General features: G+C 33.4%; 1 protein-coding gene and 1 long non-coding RNA gene across 6 annotated transcripts in view; one reads left to right on the forward strand and one right to left on the reverse strand.

Annotated features, from left to right (window-relative positions):
• The window catches only part of LOC140049517 (uncharacterized), a 33,033-nt gene extending 18,681 nt beyond the window's left edge, over positions 1-14,352 (reverse strand). For 2 of the 3 annotated variants that reach the window (XR_011845285.1, XR_011845287.1), the window contains exons 1-8: positions 14,250-14,352; positions 13,735-13,871; positions 13,056-13,229; positions 12,541-12,596; positions 11,808-11,909; positions 10,545-10,611; positions 8,893-8,960; positions 8,064-8,117 (exon numbers count right to left, since the gene is read on the reverse strand). This is a non-coding gene — a long non-coding RNA (uncharacterized lncRNA). Of the gene's footprint in view, positions 1-8,063; positions 8,118-8,892; positions 8,961-10,544; positions 10,612-11,807; positions 11,910-12,540; positions 12,639-13,055; positions 13,230-13,734; positions 13,872-14,249 lie in introns of all 3 variants that reach the window. The other variant, XR_011845286.1, reaches the window with a different exon arrangement.
• The window catches only part of LOC140049515 (uncharacterized), a 37,262-nt gene that overhangs the window by 20,785 nt on the left and 1,664 nt on the right, over positions 1-14,813 (forward strand). The window contains exons 1-4 of one of the 3 annotated variants that reach the window (XR_011845284.1): positions 5,815-8,072; positions 13,076-13,259; positions 13,745-13,864; positions 14,262-14,717. Coding sequence is in view for 1 of the 3 variants with exons in the window: in XM_072094412.1 (XP_071950513.1) it covers positions 13,076-13,211; positions 13,745-13,864; positions 14,262-14,275 (270 nt within the window). In the remaining 2 variants the exon portion in view is untranslated. Of the gene's footprint in view, positions 1-5,814; positions 8,073-13,075; positions 13,260-13,744; positions 13,865-14,261; positions 14,718-14,813 lie in introns of those variants that run through there. The other 2 variants (XR_011845283.1, XM_072094412.1) reach the window with 2 other exon arrangements.

The following is a 14,813-nucleotide window of genomic DNA, read 5'->3' on the forward strand; positions in this document are numbered from 1 at the left end:
TTTTAAACGCCTGCTTTTTCTCATAATTCTGGAATTTCCAATGGAAATTTTTTAACGACGTCACAAAAGAAAGTATCTATTATTGTTGAAACAAAATCCATTAATTGATAGGGATTGCCTCAACAGTTTAGAAAAACAACTAAGTTGAATAGTCTATTTCCTAATTTGGTCATTTACAATTGAATTTATTGAACTGGTCGAATGTTAATTAGCTTGACAATAGATGAACTTGAGAGATTTGTCAAGACACACGTGATCAATGGCCATTTTGTTGTTTAGAAATAATGCAGTGTTTGCGCCAAAATGCTACAAATGTATTTGCTAATTTTGAATGCTCTAATATTTTGGTAGTGTGTGGAAACTAATGCCTCTATATTAGTTATCAAGTCAAATGAACAAGCTAGGTATTCAACATGATGCGTATGATTGAGTCGCAAACTAATGCCTCTATATTAGTTATCAAGTCAAATGAACAAGCTAGGTATTCAACATGATGCGTATGATTGAGTCGCAAACTAATGCCTCTATATTAGTTATCAAGTCAAATGAACAAGCTAGGTATTCAACATGATGCGTATGATTGAGTCGCAAACTAATGCCTCTATATTAGTTATCAAGTCAAATGAACAAGCTAGGTATTCAACATGATGCGTATGATTGAGTCGCAAACTAATGCCTCTATATTAGTTATCAAGTCAAATGAACAAGCTAGGTAGTCCACATGATGCGTATGATTGAGTCGCAAACTAATGCCTCTATATTAGTTATCAAGTCAAATGAACAAGCTAGGTATTCAACATGATGCGTATGATTGAGTCGCAAACTAATGCCTCTATATTAGTTATCAAGTCAAATGAACAAGCTAGGTATTCAACATGATGCGTATGATTGAGTCGCAAACTAATGCCTCTATATTAGTTATCAAGTCAAATGAACAAGCTAGGTATTCAACATGATGCGTATGATTGAGTCGCAAACTAATGCCTCTATATTAGTTATCAAGTCAAATGAACAAGCTAGGTATTCAACATGATGCGTATGATTGAGTCGCAAACTAATGCCTCTATATTAGTTATCAAGTCAAATGAACAAGCTAGGTATTCAACATGATGCGTATGATTGAGTCGCAAACTAATGCCTCTATATTAGTTATCAAGTCAAATGAACAAGCTAGGTATTCAACATGATGCGTATGATTGAGTCGCAAACTAATGCCTCTATATTAGTTATCAAGTCAAATGAACAAGCTAGGTATTCAACATGATGCGTATGATTGAGTCGCAATCAGTGAACCATCATACAAACGACAACCATTAACATATTACACTCAACTTTCCCATTACCACCAAACTCTCTGAAAACTGGAAACTCTCCCAAAACCAGACTTTTCTTGAGGTGCAAAAGGTTCCAGATTCATTTTTACTATCAGAAACACATTGTGAATACCAGACTTTCCGGAAAACCAGACATATTAGGCTAGCCCAAATGTGTCCGGTATTGGGAGAGTTGACTGTACCAAGGTTAAATAGGAAACCAAGAATTTGACTTATAGTCAACTGTATATATAGCCTCCACACCAAATATTGATAGCAACCGTGTCGATAGAAAATAGTAATTTACATGCACGGCCATCATGGCAATACAAAACTAATATATACATGCATGACCGTGTCGATAGACTCAACCGAAGTTAATAATGAAATGAGTTATCTGCTTGATCAGTTCCCAACATAATCCAACCAGATCTGTTTTTTTAAATCAATTGGGCTAATCAAATAGGATATTCAAAGACAATAAAATCAGTAGTATTTTACAGAAACCATTTACGTTGTTTATCAGTCTGCATTTTCTCATAGATCTGGAATTTCCAAATGAATATTTTTAAACACAGCATAACAAAAGAATGTTTTACAGTTATAAGTAATAGGGAGTTAAATAGGATAGTCAACTGTGTATATAGCCTCCACACCAAATATTGATGGCAACCGTGTCGATAGAAAATACTAATTTATATGCACGGCCATCATGGCCACACAAAACTAGAAAATATATGAACGGTTGACCATGTCGATCGTCTCAACCAATGTTAATATATAAGAATTAACTATTATTATTAATATCTACTTGACCAGCTCCCAACATAATCCAACCATATCTGTTTTTTTAAGTGGACTAATCAAATAGGGTATTAAGAGAAAATGAAATTAGTAGTAGAATACCGATTATTGCATCAACTACATGTATTTTACAGAAACCGTTTACGTTGTTTATCCGTCTGCATTTTCTCATAGATCTGGAATTTCCAAATAAATATTTTTAAACACAGCATAAAAAAAGTTTATGAAACAACATAACAAAACTGAAGCTCACAATATAGAACAAACACCATCAGCTTTTAATCATTAGCCTTAAAATGACTGAACAAAATTTTAATAAAAGTGTATAGCATGGTATAAACGTAGATCTCAAGTACACCATCAGTGAAGTCAACTGATACTAAGTATTCGTCAATGACGGCCATGTGTCTTTAGAAGAAGACGGCTACAAGAACAGTAATAAGTTAATAGTAAGCACTCTGGTACCAACTATTACTGGCAGAAAGATTTAAAATGGACACACCTATTATTTTTATCTACTATCAACTATATTTACTACTGTCAAATCTCTAAAGTGTGTACACCCTAACAACCCTACAACCTCACAGTCAGACCTGTTCCATCTCACAGAATGAAGACATGTAGGCAAATGTGACTGATTTGCCAATTACAGTAAAATTTTAAAAAATGCATTTTGGAGATAATTCTTGATGTGGGGTAGTTAGTGATCAAATACCATCAGAATTTACTGGGAAGGTTTGAAACTACATTTCCTTGTATTGCATAAACCAATATTAAGTGAACTACTTTGTGAATCATAAATGAAAACTTGATGAATTTCAACCCTGTTATAGTCTTTCTCAGGACTACATTAATTAATACAACTAGATGGTACGCTCGCTTCGCTCGCGTACCATCTAGGTCGTGCCCACAGATGGTTCTGGAATACACAGTAATTTCAGCGTAACGAAACTGGCGATTTCAAATGTACGTACCGCAGGACTATAATACATTGTCGTTTACAGAAACGAATAAATAGACACGATGATTTATGCAGTCAACTAAAATTAGCACCCTGGGAATTACTTCCGAAGGAGAAACTTATCACAAAATGAGTCCAAATTTTTGATTTGGACTCATTTAAAGAAACCCAATTTGTGTTTTGTATGGGTTTTTTTATATTAGGGTTGAGGGATGGGAAAGCGGATAGGTACAAAAAGGAACAATTTTTAAATATGTTCTTTATCCACTCAGTAACGAAATATTTTTTTCGTGTTTTATAGGCCCCTAAATAATATACCTCTAAATACAGTAAAACATTTGCAATTTAATACTTTGTTAAAACTGTCACTGTCATAATCGATTGAAATATTAAAGTACATGTCACGATACACCACTACGACGTTTATTTTATTGGTAATTATTAATTAATACAAACGTTGAGAAGGAACTGTCAGTATAAAGTTTATTTGTATATAATAATGTGTTTATATATCTAACAGTAGATCTTATCCACAATCTCAGTAATAAAGTTTATCTGTATATATTTTTATATTACATCTAACAGTACGAACATTCACAGTAAGAAATGTTCGATTCAAATGAGGACTAAAAATAGTTAATAGGTATTTACAGTATTGTCAAAGTATTGCAAGTTTATTCTCAAAGGGCCCATATATTTACCTATCGTATGTGTTAAACCAAGGGCTCATAAATTTACCTACTTGTGTTAAACCAAACTCTGGCAGACTGAGAGATTGGGATGTTCCATTCATCGCAAATAAATATTATCTGAATGTTATCTGAATACATTTGTATAATCGTATATTAAATCTATCAAAATAGTATTTTTTAAAGAAAATCGGCCTGTCTTCAACATTATGATGGTGTACTCTAGCTGTTCAACCGGTTTTCAGCTATTAAAAACAATTATCGTAGGAGGAGATAGGAAAATGCGAAGCCTCCTCACATTTTTGTGGCGGGTATTTTTCAAGATGGACATCCATTAGACAGTGTATACCACGATCGGAAAACACCCCTATTTGGGGCAAATCGTTGAACCTAAATTCGTTTTAATCGTCAATAACTAATTATCTAACTTAATTTAATTAGTAAACAGGGTTACATCAGGTGGTTAAAATCAGTACCGAAAGTACGAACCAACTTTATATACCATCGAGTAAAAATTCTAGAAGTAAGGCGCGATTTACCGAATTTTGCCCTTACGTAAATTTATATATAGAAACTGGGATATTACAGACCTTTTTGGTCAATACACAATGCAATCATGGCATTATCTATTAGAGGTGATCAGCAATATTTTCTCATAAAGTACACTACAAAAGAATCGACATTTTTAGGAGTGCACATCTGTTAATAATAACAATAACATCACCATAGAGACGGTGAGATTGTTTATAGATTTGGGTTTTTTCCCCCAATTCAGTAAGAGAGCCATCCAATCAAAACATGCCACATTCCTGAAGCATTTAGGGACAGCCTTCTATGTTAAGAAATGATTTGATTGTTTTACATGGTACATGTAAATGATATAAGATATATAGAAGAAATGGAATATATTGTAGAATCTGAAATCTTGGAGGGGGTGGGGGTGTGGTTATGTCATGTATGTGTTTTGTTATTAGCTATTATAAGACCGTGTTCTGCAATGAATTAAAACACAATATATACATTAAGCTCTGTCTACACTATCAAACTACTATGACACAAAAAGTGTGATAGTGTAGACAGAGCTTAAGTCTCCATAGTTTGAACAAATGATGCAAATGATGTTCCTAAACACAATCTGCATTAGATTAGACTATTCTTAAGAGGGGGGTGGGGGCGTAAATTAGATCTTGAACTCCCCCTGGTTATTAGATTATCAAACACAAATCCTTGCACAGCATGTGCGCATTTCATACAAAAAGCGCATAATTTATTTTTTCTATTATTGCACATGAATTTAGTATCAGTTTCTCTGTCTCAAATCTATAAACATATTACTACTTCATCGACCTACGTTTCACAATCAACTAATGATTATTACAGAACTAAGAGGCCTAAGTGGTGACTGTGTGAGACAGTGGCTGTGTGAGCTAATATACTAGGGTATCCCTCTCATTGTCTTGATAAAGTGCACACAGCATTTTGTGTAAACTGGACCTATAGGTTACAGTCCTTATCAAAGAAGACTACCACTAAAACTAGAATGCATGTTTAATAAAACTGTTGTTGGGTTGACTGTTGACTTCATCTTTTTAAGAGTGTCTAATGTACAGTTTACAAATGTTTGCACTGTTTTGTAATATCTATGAAATGAACAAAATTAATAACAGTCTTCATCATGTTTCCCTTAGTGTGCTCTGTTTATGTTCAACACAAACATGGAATGAACAAAGAGTCTATTTTTGTTTCATGTTTCCTTATATACACTGTTCAACTGCTTTATAGTATAGAGCTGTTCAACTGCTTTATAGTATAGAGCTGTTCAACTGCTTTATAGTATAGAGCTGTTCAACTGCTTTATAGTATAGAGCTGTTCAACTGCTTTATAGTATAGAGCTGTTCAACTGCTTTATAGTATAGAGCTGTTCAACTGCTTTATAGTATAGAGCTGTTCAACTGCTTTATAGTATAGAGCTGTTCAACTGCTTTATAGTATAGAGCTGTTCAACTGCTTTATAGTATAGAGCTGTTCAACTGCTTTATAGTATAGAGCTGTTCAACTGCTTTATAGTATAGAGCTGTTCAACTGCTTTATAGTATAGAGCTGTTCAACTGCTTTATAGTATAGAGCTGGATACCAATGTGTTTGATGTATAAATATCAATGCATATCATATTAAAACGTTATATTCATGTATCTCTTTTGAGAGACACTGTTGTGTCTAACATATTAGGTAAAAAAAATGAGTTTACACACAGCAGGAGGCACACCATACAAAACGCAGGTGGTGTTGATGCTGCAATGTGTGTGTGTAAAGTGATGTGAAAAGGGTTATTAGTGTGAATGAAATTAACTTGTTTTGGTCGTTTTGTAATTGTACTGAAAACGTGGGACAGTATAAAGTTACTAATGATACGATACCAGCAATTTGTGGAAAAAAACTATGAATTTGACAAAGGATCTGCCTTTTCTCGTAGTTCTGGAATTTCCAACAGAAATTATTTCAAAAGAACATGTGTTATTTTTGGAAGCATCATCTCATCAATAGTGGATAAGGGACTGTCTTAAAAGTTGTAACAGTTTTAAAATGTGAAAGCTGAAGGTATATTAATACCAACTAATCCTAACACAGTTAAACCCCACGTGTAAGTTGGCCATCTTGTCTTCTCCAACCACAAAACCTAATTTGCATAATGGTTTGAACCATTGAACTGTTTTCTGATACTATATCAAGGTTGTATTTTCTGGATACAACCTGCATAACATTATGTTTTAGATATCATAGGTTGTGAAATACAAACTTAGCGCCATTTGTATATCAAATAAATGACGTATTATGTATTCACTGAATACCGCTAAATAAATAGACTTGGGTGGAATTATTTGTTGACAAGGAGCTATTTTGAAAAATGATTGTCACTATTGAAATAGCAGTATGAAGAAACCTATTTCTAAAAGACACAAATCAAAATCAAGTTAAAATATCCAAATTTCCTAAGTTTTTAGTTATGCTTGAGGACGATAATGTTACTCTACTCTAACTCCTGAAAAAAAATAAATTTAGATTGGATAGAATGTTATAATGATACGCCAGAAAGCACTCTAATGTTATAATGATATGCCAGAAAGCACTCTAATGTTATAATGATACGCCAGAAAGCACTCTAATGTTATAATGATACGCCAGAAAGCACTCTAATGTTATAATGATACGCCAGAAAGCACTCTAATGTTATAATGATACGCCAGAAAGCACTCTAATGTTATAATGATACGCCATAAAGCACTCTAATGTTATAATGATACGCCAGAAAGCACTATAATGTTATAATGATACGCCAGAAAGCACTCTAATGTTATAATGATTCGCCAGAAAGCACTCTAATGTTATAATGATTCGCCAGAAAGCACTCTAATGTTATAATGATTCGCCAGAAAGCACTCTAATGTTATAATGATACGCCAGAAAGCACTCTAATGTTATAATGATACGCCAGAAAGCACTCTAATGTTATAATGATACGCCAGAAAGCACTCTAATGTTATAATGATACGCCAGAAAGCACTCTAATGTTATAATGATACGCCAGAAAGCACTCTAATGTTATAATGATACGCCAGAAAGCACTCTAATCTTCATGAAATAGCACTATACAAATGTACAATAATCAGAAAGCCTGGAAAATTGATTCATTAAAAATGCCTAAAAAAATACACCTATTTTACAATTCCTAGCAAAACTTTGGAGTCTCAACACACTGAGGTACACACAATACATGTGAGTGTAAAGACACACAAGACTGGTCTTAACACACAATGCTATGAATAAACATTATCCACATCATTTACTGTAGATCAGCGTTATGCAAACCTTTTTGACCCGGAATCTAAATCATGGAAAACAATGTGTCACAACACATACAGGGGCGGATCCTGCATTATAGATTAGCGGGGGCTAAATATTTCATAAACGATAAAAACGGACATATGTTGCGGAACATAGATAACCTATTTATAACATAACATCAGAATATGAATTATAATGAGGCCCATATAAGGAATCCCATCAAAACTTCCTACAGAATATTTCTGTGTTTCATCAATGTATTTAATAATTAGTTAATGTAATATAGTTGTGGTTTACAATGCGGTTGAAGTTTTTTGCACATACAAGCAGATGACAAGTGCTTTGGTTCAGACATTCAACCATATGATTGGACGCCTGACGGTCAATCACAGTGTCAACCACTGTAATGTACAGGACATTAGGACACACAGTAGTAGCTTTTTGTACCTTACCTTATTCAGGTAAAATCTTCTAGTTGATATTACTATTATGACATTCATGTATTCCTTAAAGAACAATAGGTTATATAATGCAGTATAAGTTTAAGTATCTACTAAATAAAATGTAGTGGCATTGTAGATGGGGTTTAGAATGATTGCTTAATAATCTCAATGTGCTAGGTCAAAATCTCTATCACAGTATTTTTTTCCAAAAACAGTGCTAAGCCAACATAGCTTGGACTTAAGGCATCCAAACAGTGCTAAGCCAACATAGCTTGGACTTAAGGCATCCAAACAGTGCTAAGCCAACATGGCTTGGACTTAAGGCATCCAAACAGTGCTAAGCCAACATGGCTTGGACAAAGGCATCCAATAATTGGCTGTTGAATATGGTTGAATTGAACTTATTTCATTTTCATTATTTTATTATTTCAGTATATACATAAAAACAAAATGAAATTGGGGAGACCAGGTGAACTTACTGTAGCTGAGCCGGTTGACCCAACCCTAAAGTCTGTTATTTAGCATTAAACTGGCCAATACATAGCAAACTGTGCTGTAGCTCAAAGGTTAAGGATTGAAGTGATTTCTGAAATGTCTAGTTCATGAAGCTAATCTTAAAATTGTTATATTTCCTCATATTTTATAAACTTTTATAACAGATATTTAGAGCTTAGATTTGTAGACGTAATCATTTATAGCTCCATGAAGTAATTACACATTCTCCTTCATAATTTCTTATTTTTATGTTCGTACAGTACCATGTGAATGATTGTTGTATAAAACCATACATTTGACCAAAATGTATGGTTTTACTTTGAATATAAGTAAGGAAAAAAACCTGCTCATAGCAAACTGCTTAGCACTACAACCATCTCAAATGACCATTTTCAAACTCAATCCTATCATCTGAAAAATATTTATAAAAAGACAAATTGAATTTTAAAATGTATTATCAGTTTTTATTTAACAACTACAGTGCATTAAAGGATACATAAAGGATTCTTGTTTTTTTCTGTAACTCACAATTCATGTCATTCAGTGTACACAGTTATAACCTGTGTGCACTTTGAAGAACCCAGTTCATTATTCGAGAAGAGTAGAGGGTTACCCCGGTGAACTGGTTCACAAAATAGCCCCTGTATCAGGGGGATTACCACCTATTTGATAGGACAGCGATTAATTTACTATTGGTAATTCTTGGCCACATTGCCTAAAGACATATAATAACATTGTAGATGCATTGGATTTAAAAGGTATATTACTCTGACGTAGGATCAGTGAAAGCTCTGTAATTTCATACTGGCTGTTTATTTCATCGTTTAGCTTTTTGCTATATTTGTATCTCCATTTGATATTCACCCACTGCATTGTTATTTTTTTAGTATTTTGCCTTTGGATTTATAAATACAAACAATGCATTGGCATGGAAAGTACTATGTCTGGATTTTGTATATTATATTATTTTTATATTATAGCAAGAGAACAAATGTAACAAACAAAATATATTATAGCACAATCACAACATGCATGCTGTTTATGACGCATACACGGTATTTTCCAACAGACAAAAATATATAAGTTACGTCAGATTCTTCATTCATAATTATTTTGAAACCGCACTCGCCATTGGTCGTCGTAGGAACTATTTTTCTATGGACCGATAAGCAGTGGTGTGTATTATTATGAGTTATCAGGTTATCAAGAGAGGGCTCAGTCGATCATACAAGTTTGACGTGTACTTTCCAAAGCACCAAAAATAGATTGGTAATTACATTATTTTCCGTCTAGAATATTCTTCATTCATAAACACAATAATTCAAACTGAACTCTGAACTCTCACCATTGGCCGTAGGTATTACTTTTTCATGCACCGTTAAGCAGTGGTGTGTATTTTGTGAGTTATCAGGTTCTACAAGAGAGGGCTCAGTCAATCATACCATTTGGACGTGTGTTTTCCAAAACGGCAAAAATAGATTGAGAATTACATCATTCTGTATCTAGAATATTCTTCATTCATAAACATAATTTATTTAAAATCAACTCTGAACTCCCACCATAGGCCTATATTTTTGTGCGAATGGCGTTTGTGTTCCTGGAGTAATCAGGCTACACAGCAAAAACAAATTTGATTAAGGAAATGTAAATGTTAGCCAAGTCCATCGGTGTATCATTCATAATATTATTCTAGTATTAAATATCTTTAACCTGTGGCCCTTGATGAAAAAAGTCAATGTTATAATGAGAATGTTTGTGTATACAACACTTAAGCCGAAAATAAATATATATTTAGTTCATTCATTTTAGGGGATGGCAGTTTATATATTTAAATAGTCATTAATTTATGTTACCATAATCTTTCTATAATAAACGGATTGAATCACTACATACATTTACAACTTTAAGCATGCAATAAAATTGTTCCTGTTTACGATTATATCAGAATTGTTTTTGTTTTAACAGAGGTGGCTTGAAAATCAACACTTTACTTACGTTTATGCCATGGAAATCCATCTGAGACAGATCTAAACATATTAATCCTACTATTCATGTTCATCAACTGAAAAATAGATTTATAAAAACAAGCAAAGATAAATTAATGAAGTAACCCAAATGAGGTTGAAATGTGCATGTAACAGAATTCAGGGTCGTTCTGGAATTGGCACGACAAAAAATTGCCAAACTAAACCAAACATCATTCGTCATAGGTCTAATCGAAAGATCACTAATATCATTTCTTAGATTTGAATGGCAGGATAAATAAAATAAATTTTGTCTTTTAAAGGTATTTGCGGCAAGTTATCAAATAGATTTTGTTGTGAACTGCTCCACTGATATGTTTTACATTTTTTATTAACTTTAAAATGTATCCTTCCGTTTAGATTTACTTTAAGGTATACTTGTAACCCAGTGTTGTAACTGCGTAACATGTACTATTAGGGTGACAGTACGTTTTAATGAAATCCAGTGTTGTAACTATGTAACATGTACTATTAGGGTGACAGTACGTTTTAATGAAATCCAGTGTTGTAACTATGTAACATGTACTATTAGGGTGACAGTACGTTTTAATGAAATCCAGTGTTGTAACTATGTAACATGTACTATTAGGGTGACAGTACGTTTTAATGAAATCCAGTGTTGTAACTATGTAACATGTACTATTAGGGTGACAGTACGTTTTAATGAAATCCAGTGTTGTAACTATGTAACATGTACTATTAGGGTGACAGTACGTTTTAATGAAATCCAGTGTTGTAACTATGTAACATGTACTATTAGGGTGACAGTACGTTTTAATGAAATCCAGTGTTGTAACTATGTAACATGTACTATTAGGGTGACAGTACGTTTTAATGAAATCCAGTGTTGTAACTATGTAACATGTACTATTAGGGTGACAGTACGTTCTAATGTAAACCAGTGTTGTAACTATGTAACATGTACTATTAGGGTGACAGTACGTTTTAATGAAATCCAGTGTTGTAACTATGTAACATGTACTATTAGGGTGACAGTACGTTTTAATGAAATCCAGTTTTTAAATAGTTTATATTTTCGATGTATAAATATGTTTTTGATGTTTATTTGTTATAACTTTTGCAATTTTTAACGATTCAGTTTTTGCTGCTGCCACTGCAGTTTTAATAAATAAACCTTGAATATTAATATTTTGATTTTCACTATTCAATATTCTATTCTTACAATACTGTATGTAAAATGTTCAGATGGTGTGTTTTATTTTTTTGTTTCTACCTCCTCATGCATGCATTACAAAATTATTGTTGTAAATTACTTGTTATTTCACAATTGTACCACGTGTGTATCTTTTATTGAATCTCTGTATTTCCAAAACATCTGAAAATAGAACAATTACATCATTTCAGTCCACGGTAGATTAATTGTGTTCATGCGGTAATTATTGGCTACAAAGGGACTACTTTCTTAGTCTGTCAACCAATAAAAAATCTGTGTATGTATTTGGAGTGATCAGGCTAACGGAGAGGGCTCACTCGATAGCAATCTGATGTTTGTATAACCTCTGTATGTATTATCCCAAAAATAGATTGACATCATCGGGTCACTTTCTTTCTAGAATTATCCTTTAAAATGCTAATTTACAACACATCATTGGTGAAGCAAGAGAACTACATTTTTTGTTTAAGCCAATGAGCATTGCTGTATGTATATTGTAGTGGTGATTAGGCTAGGGGGCTTATTCACTAATGTGTATGCATGGTTGCTATGAATTCAATATACAAAATAGATAGTGTTTTGTATTACACAATGAACCCAATCAATTTTTATTAATATTTATTAAGCTCTGTCTACACTATCAAACTTCATGTGATTATGTGAAATTTGATGTGCCCATATATGGACATGATGTCATATCACTACCATATTTGAGGATATCAATACCATATTTGGGCACATCAAACTAGTTTTATAGTGTAGACAAGAGTTTTAAACTTTTACATTAAGTTACCTTTAACATCTTTGAGAGATTGATAGATGTGCTCATTCACAGACACATTAATGTATCTGATGGGAACAAAAATAGTCTGTTTAATTTATCTTGAAATACTGCATGAAAATAAAAAACATATTTTTATAAATTTATATAACTCATTCATTCGTAAACATTTACTTTGCATAAAAAGTCTTCAAAACAAAAAATCTAAATTAAACGATAAAATAAGGTAAATAATACAGATTACTATTTTTTAGGAATCAAATTAGAAGAAAAAAAAATTGTATCATAAGATCCCTAAAGAAACATAAAGAGTAGAAGCAACATATCATATGGTAGACCTACTAACAATTGCAGACTTTACCATATATAATTTATCCATATTTGGCACTACTGTAGCTATAGTTTTATTTATCAAGGTGTTTAATTTTTAATCAATTTAATTTCATAATCAACATCGTTCGATTTCAATTAGTATGCTAATAATTTGCCTGTAAACATAAAGAAAGGAAACAACTGTAAAGTAATACTTAGTTATGTTGTCTTGTAGAGGGTGCATGTGTACAAAGTGGAACGTCTTGTAGAGGGTGCATGTGTACAAAGTGGAACGTCTTGTAGAGGGTGCTATGGCATGTGTACAAAGTGGAACGTCTTCAGTCAATACCGGTATAAAGAGAAGAAAACAGGTATGAGTAACAGCTGGGCTAAGGATATAAAGAAAGGGAATTGGTAAGGTTAGTAATATGCCAAACTTGTTAAAATCGCTCAATGATTCTGGTGGTAGAACAAGTCTTCTTGGATAAGGACTACAAAACGTAGGTCCAGTGTACATAGCTTATGTGCACTTTAAAGAACCTAGTACATCTTTCGACACAGTAAAGTCACTGGTCATAACTGGGCTCTTTGAGACCAGTCTTTGACTGAAGAGTTTACCCTGTATAATACAAATTCGATAATAATGTTTATAAAACTCTTGAAAGTGGACGATACTATCCCACATTAATAAACCACAATTTAAGGCGATAAATAATTAAAAGAGTATGTCTTTTAATTATTTAACGTTTGTTGTATAGTACGTTAAAGTCCATCATTTCATGTTAACATTCAAGAATACAAATTTATCAATGACAATTACATAAATATTTCTATTTGGTAAATACCATGAAATATTCACATGAAAACACTAAAATAATATAGTAGGTGTATTACCTTTTTCCAGATCTGTTTGGAGTTAGCAAGAGTGATTGGAACTTGGTGATGAGATTCCTTGCATCGGTACACCTCACGTCTTCAAAACAGTGCCTCCAAGATGGTCTCCTCGATTGTATCAATACATATGGTAAAGTCTGCAAAATAATAATCCCAATACTAGTTAATATTACTAAGCATGTTCAAAGACCAGAGCTACCTATTCAAATGTAACCAAACATAAGGTTTTGTAAATATTCAAGAAACCAAAATATGTTATGAAATTTGGAAAGGCAAATGCATCACAAAATGATAAATATAATGAAAGCATATTTTAATTTAGCATCAAAGGCCATTCATATTTGTGTTTATCATTCAGAGGAAAATGTATAATGTTTAAAAAATAAACAATCTCATATACACTTCTGGATCTGGGAATCCCTGGATCGATACCTGACAAAGGTCAAACAAAATGTGCTAGATGAAATCTGAAAGGACAACTACAATACAAAATGATTAATAAACAAACAAATTACCTTTTTTTGTAGATCTACACACTTGATGTATACAAAAAGGCTTGGCAGTTACTGATGTGGTCTGTACCTGCCAACAGTCCACCAGACTAGTGGTCCACCGGACTAGTGCTTGGCTGTTACTACTGTGGTCTGTACCTGCCAACAGTCCACCAGACTAGTGGTGTACCGGACTAGTGCTTGGCTGTTACTGCTGTGGACTGTAACTGCCAACAGTCCACCAGACTAGTGGTCAACCGGACTAGTGGTCAACCGGACTAGTGCTTGGCTGTTACTGCTGTGGACTGTTACTGCCAACAGTCCACCAGACTAGTGGTCCACCGGACTAGTGCTTGGCTGTTACTGGTATGGACTGTTACTGCCAACAGTCCACCAGACTAGTGGTCCACCGGACTAGTGCTTTGCTGTTACTGGTAGTGTGTGCATCAACACTTTCACCAGCCTAGGAAAAACAAGCTTTATAACAACAAGGTTTGTAACCGATAATGGTTATGTTTATGCACTTGTCAATTGTATGACCCACTATACGACCCCCGGGAGAGGTGCGTCATTTGTCCGATGTGCGTC

Source organism: Antedon mediterranea, chromosome 5, assembly GCF_964355755.1.
Source record: "Antedon mediterranea chromosome 5, ecAntMedi1.1, whole genome shotgun sequence".
Taxonomy (NCBI): domain Eukaryota; kingdom Metazoa; phylum Echinodermata; class Crinoidea; order Comatulida; family Antedonidae; genus Antedon; species Antedon mediterranea.